We start from the raw sequence: 5,859 nt of genomic DNA, 5'->3' as shown, positions 1-5,859 counted from the left end.
GCCATTCTCAGAACACTGAGAAAACCTTAAAAAAGACATTATGTACAGAGGAACAAAGATAAGGTAATAGACAACGAATACTAGAATGCCATGGAGAAACATATTCAAAGTCCCTAAAGAAAAAAATTGTCAATCTAGAACTAGGCAGTTGTTGGATATAGTTAGTATTTTATGTATCAATTAGATCAAATTGATTAATTGTTGTATCCAATCTTTTATATGTCTCCTGATTTTGTCTGCTTGTCTATTAGTTATTGATAGACATGTGTTAAGATCCCCAACTATGATTGTGGATTTGTCTACCTTTATTTTTAGTTTGGTTGATATTTGCTTTATGTATTTTAAAGCTATGTTATTTGGTATATACTAATTCAGGATTGTTAAACCTTTCTCTTGAATTGACCTTTTTATTGTGATGTAATATCCTTCTTCATATCTTATAACACTTCTTGCCTTAAAATCTATTTTGTTCTTTCTTTTGGTTAGTGTTTTCACAGTGTATCTTTCTCCATTCTTTTCTTTTTGATCTGCTTGCTCTCTTCTTGAGCTCTTTCTGTGTCAGGCTTTGGAAAATGCCCTCAAAAAAAAAAAAAAAAGCTGGAATGAGGGTGAGGCTCACCACATGTGCTTTCCTTCTCTCAAGGACCCTAAGGACCCTGNAAGGATCACACAGATGAATAACTTGTGTATGGTTTACTTTAACAGTGTATTCTTTGTAAGTCTGTCTGCACCAGCTCTTTATTCAAGCAGCAATTCTTTATTGGTGCAGACAGACTTATAAACACCTACCTATCATCTCTGCATGGATTCTGTTGTAAGCAGTTTGATATTTCATCCTATTCACTTAACATGGTTTACTGAGCTGTTATTACATGCCAGGCACAGTGCCGGACGCTGGAGCATTAATATCCCTATTTTGCAGGAGGGAAAACTGAAACTCAGAGAAGTTCAAAACTTGTCTGATCACATAGCTACAAAGTGGCAGAGCCAACATTTGAATTCAAATTATTGAACTCCTTGTGTACTTTTTCACAAATATGCTTACTGATACTGGATAATAGCTCGCCTGGGCACAGAGAAATGTAGAAAAATTGCATAGCTGGAAAATAAAAAGATGACTGTGCCTAAAAAGAAAGCTTTCCATTTTCCAGGTAGATAAAGAAACAGCTTCATCATTACAGCTCAGGTGTCTCAGGTGGCTGTAGGACCCGTATCTCTCCATCTTTCCAAACAACATAGTCCATACCTGAGTAGGATCATGTGTAAGAACATTTCTCTGTATATTCTGGAGAGACAGAATGAGGCTTCATTTTTTTGTCAACTGAAGAATAAATAATGTAAAAATTAACAATCATGTATAATTAACTCTTGGTAAGTTAGGAATAAAAGGAAACTTTCTTAATTTGATAAGTTTTTTTTTCTGGAATCAAGAGTAAATATCATGTTCAATGGTAAAACTTTGGTTTCATTCTAGAAAGGAACAAGCCAAGGATTTTTTTCCTGTACTCTTCTGGGGGGCAGTGCCCCAAAAAGCAAAGAATAAATATTGCAAAGCCAATTGCCCAGCATGTCCACAGAGTTTGGATCTTCCTTAGTCCTACTATTTGGAAATTATAGAATTCCTTGTTAGATATGTATCTCAATTTTATTTGGGAANATCTGCAGTCCCACCAACAGTGCACCAGGGTTCCCTTTTCTCCACAGCCTCGCCAGCACTTGTTGTTTGTTGATTTATTGATGATAGCCATTCTGATCGGACATAGATATAATTTTTTTTAAATGTAATACTATTTTTATTTTTTAGATTTTAATTTATTGTTACTTGAATGTAACAATAAAATAAGTGAAACTGAAGGAATTAGAAATCATCACATTTTTAGTCACAAAACATAGTTGCCCCTAACACCTTCTAAAATTAAGAAAGAAGATTGTGAAAAATATTGAGGCTTGAATAGATGTTTTGTAACTACATGTTCAATTTTGGGCAGTTTCTTTTGTTTTTAAAAAATATTCTGATATTATTTACATTTTACTCGTATTTCATAGCCATAATCACACAATTAATGTTTTTGTTTTATACATAAATGGATTATAATCTCACCTCCATTTTATTATGTTTTTACCATTAACTTCTTTATTACTGAGTTTTTTTAGTTTGGTTACTCTCTTGATTGACTGGATTTTTGCCCAAGGAGATTTTTTAAGGACTCTTGAGCATTGCACTTATTGAGTTTTTGCAGGTTGAGGAGTGTCAGGCTTTGGCCTTTATGAGCACCAGCTTGGCTGTACGTAACATGTTGGGTCATGTTTTTGTTCTCAGCCTTTTAAATACTGCACACCGCCTTCATCTGGCATTGGATGTCATGGACAAGTCTAAGGCCATTGTCATCATTCCCATTTTTCTGTTCAAATATGAATATAATTCTTTATCCTTGATGTTTAGGAACTTTACCAGAATACATGTTGGTGTTAGTCAGTACCTATTAATTTTTCTTGCCATGAGTTACTACCAGACATCTCCAGCCTCATCTTCCACTACTTCCTTGCAAGGGGCACACAGGCCTTGCCAACTATTTGCCCTTCTGTGACCTCATGGTGCTTCATATCCCTCTGGCTGGACACAGGCTAGTGAAATTCTCTCATCCCTACCCTCACTCTATCAATTGCTGCTACTCATTCTAGTAGATTTAGCGCAAACGTCTCCTCAGTGAAGACTTCCTAGAACACACTTCTCAGGTGACCCTCCATTTTCCCTTCTGCCCTCATGAAATGTATCGTGTATCCCTTGTATGACATTTGGTGCACCAAGTTACCATGAATGGGTTATGACGGTCTCACGTCTACTACTATGAGCTCCAAGAGAAGGGACGCTTAGTTTATATCCACATAAGGATGCAAAAGCAATTTCAAACAGGCTTCTTGTTGGTAAAAAGTTGGAAAGGTTGGGTGGTAGTTTGAGGACAAATTACAGGAAAAATGTAAATTTTTCGAATGCACTGATTAGTTGAATGCTCTAAGTCTTTAAAGAACAGTAATGAAATACCGGATGGCAGGGTAGATTAAAAACAAAAACAAAAAAAGTGTTAAAGAAAAGCCTAAAGGTGAGCGAGTGGAAAAGCCCAACTTCCATAACGCAGGTAGCCAGTGTCTCGCAGAGTCCGGCGTCTCCTCTCCCATACCTCCGCTTGTCGTCTGAGGCGACTGGCATGCATGGCCAGCCCATTTCCCATTGAGCGACAACTTTAGCTCAGGGTCGCCACCGCAACCGACTCGCGAGGGAAAGCAGCTTCTCACCGAGCCGCCCGCAGTCCGAGCCCAGCGGCGAGAACAGCGGGGCGGAGCTAGTTCTGCGCATGCCCCATGAGGGCGGAAGGACCCGTCAGATTGCGCCTGCGCTCTGAGTCAGCCTAGCGTCTCCGCCTCCCCGGCCGGGATACAGGCTCGGCGAGCTCCGGAGGGATGGTTCCGCGGTGCCAGGTAAAGGTCGGGCACCCTCCCTACCTGTCTGCCCCACTGCCCGCTCCTTCCCTCCCCAGACTCAGCCCTGCTCGGCTGGAGTCCTCCTCCCCCGAACAGGCACTTCAGCCGGTGCCTTAGGTCTGGGGGCCACTGCTTGGCTCCGGCAGCCCCAGCCGAGGTCAAGTCCACTTCCCCAATTCCTAGTGTTCGGGTGACGGCGTCAAAGCTGGTTTCCGAAGGCACCCTGTCGACCTTTGCTCTTGGTCCTCAGATTATTCGTTTCGACGAAGACAAGTTTTCAATTTAAAAAGATACGCGCTTAACTAAGAATTCTTGTGGCGCGTGCTTCATCTGTGCGTGTGTTTGTAAACCCTTGATGATTTGCAACCTCTGGTTATTTCGTAAAGAACAATTTTCCCTGAGTGGCAAGTGGGTTGCTGTACTTGGTCAGATCCCTTCGGTACCAGGCTGACTGCATAGGTTTGTTTTAAGGACTACCAGTTTATCCTGTATTTCAAACCCACCTGCTTTTACAAATGTCGGGGTTTGTTACATAACTTAACCCTCGGCAGCTGGGTTCAGTGTCATGTAGACTAGATTCAAAGGTCATGCGATAACCGTGAAAGACGTGTTTTAAAGTTTTTTTTTGGTCATTTTATTTGTGTCATTCACCTCTTTACTCACGTTTGTTCACTGTTTAAGTGTTTATAAAAGATGCTAGAATTTTATGTCAACTCAAGATCGACTTCATGGTTTCTAAGAGTATATTGTTAGGATTTTAGTTGTGGCACACTTACATTTGTAAAACTAAAAAGCATCCAGAAACTTAGTCAGAATTGTGCTTAAAACATAAGTATTTTTCAAAATTTGAACTTGTAGATATACTGAAATTCCCATGGGCGATTTAATTGTCTTTAACTTATAAAATTTGTCTTTGATTAAAGTAATGCATTTAGAAAACAAGAAAACTCAGCGTGGACCATCAGAAAAGGACAATGGGTTTTTGTGTTTTATTTTGTTTTTTTAGCTGAGCCATCCTGCCACCTGTTGGCAGCTCAGCGACTGCTCAGCTCGGGCTGACTCGAACCGCTGTTGCTCAGAGCTCAAACTCTTGAGCGAGCTCTTAACCAACTGAGCCAAACAATGGGTTGTTATTAAAAGCGTTTCCTTTCCTTTCAGGTTGAAGTGTTGTATTTTGCGAAAAGCGCTGAAATAACAGGACTTCGTTCAGAGACCATTTCTGTGCCACAAGAAATAAAAGCAGTGCAGCTGTGGAATGAGATAGAAACGCGACATCCCGGGTAGTTAAAAATTAGTAGAATGCATATGATTAGTATTTAAAAATGTGTCAGTTAATAAATGATGAAAGTTAAAAAAAGTCCACATTGATTTCTTAATGTCAGAAAGCGTCCATAGTTCTATTTTCCTGGAACTACAACTGAAAACATAAATTCTAGTATTTAAAATTCACAATTCCTTAAGGACGGTTAAACATGTATTTCTGAAAAATACAGCAAGCTGGGATACTCACCAAGGGACATGATTATATTTGCTTTTGTAATTTACAAGTTACTGAAAATGTCAATTCTGCATTTTTATAGCATGAAGTGACATTGTTAACAAGTTCTGTTAAAAATGTGTGCTTTAAAGTTTTATGTCTCACCGCTTCTTTAGAGAACACAAAATAGAAATTTCTAAGATCAAAAGAAAAATGAGAGATAACAAACCCTAGCTGCTGCTGAATTTGAATTTGTGCAATATTTGATTTTTTTCTGGTATTGAAAATCAGGGATTTTACTGCTGTTGTTCCTACCTCAAGTTCTTTTTGGAGCAAAGTATAAAAGTGGCTTATTTGAAGGTGTTTCAGGGATAGTGTCAGTTAAGTCCACATAGATGTTTAACTTGGAAATCGTAGTGCTGTATAAAAGATATTCCACAGGTATTCCAAACGTATTTTCAAAAGGAATACTAGTCCTTGATTTGATCTTTTAAGTTGCTCTCAAAATGCCCTGATAATCAGTGACACGTGGTAGGGCCTCTGTCCCATGTCTCACTTCATTATCTTTAAACTTTTACCTGCTCGAGACATCTGGTCTTGTGAGGAACTTCCAAGGTATACGTAGAATACTTGTATACTTAGGCAGAAGGCTCCTGGGATTAGGAAATTTCTTTTTTGTTTTTTCTTTGACTTGTCCTGAATGTTTCTTCAGTCTGGTAATTTTTTATTTATTTTCTTTTGGTTTGCTTGTTTAATTCCCCAAGACACACAATGTTCAATAAAGAGTTGTGAGCAGTTTACTGTGTTCTTTGTGGTGAGTAAGTATGTCCTTTAGTGGACATGTCCTTTCTCTGCAGAATACGGGTTACTTTAATTAGTAACTGCGGGTAATGCTTCATAAA

General features: G+C 38.9%; 1 protein-coding gene across 3 annotated transcripts in view; it reads left to right on the top strand.

Annotated features, from left to right (window-relative positions):
• Nucleotides 1-3,392: 3,392 nt before the first annotated feature.
• The window catches only part of MOCS2 (molybdenum cofactor synthesis 2), a 16,012-nt gene continuing 13,545 nt past the window's right edge, over nucleotides 3,393-5,859 (top strand). For all 3 annotated transcript variants that reach the window (XR_002123885.1, XM_019641447.1, XM_019641445.1), the window contains exons 1-2: nucleotides 3,393-3,477; nucleotides 4,639-4,760. Coding sequence is in view for 2 of the 3 variants with exons in the window: in XM_019641447.1 (XP_019496992.1) it covers nucleotides 3,460-3,477; nucleotides 4,639-4,760 (140 nt within the window). In the remaining variant the exon portion in view is untranslated. The remainder of the gene's footprint in view (nucleotides 3,478-4,638; nucleotides 4,761-5,859) is intronic.

This window comes from Hipposideros armiger, unplaced genomic scaffold (genome assembly GCF_001890085.2).
Source record: "Hipposideros armiger isolate ML-2016 unplaced genomic scaffold, ASM189008v1 scaffold_60, whole genome shotgun sequence".
Taxonomy (NCBI): domain Eukaryota; kingdom Metazoa; phylum Chordata; class Mammalia; order Chiroptera; family Hipposideridae; genus Hipposideros; species Hipposideros armiger.
Note: the sequence above shows the minus strand (reverse complement) of the source record. Positions and strands in the feature narration are given on the sequence as shown.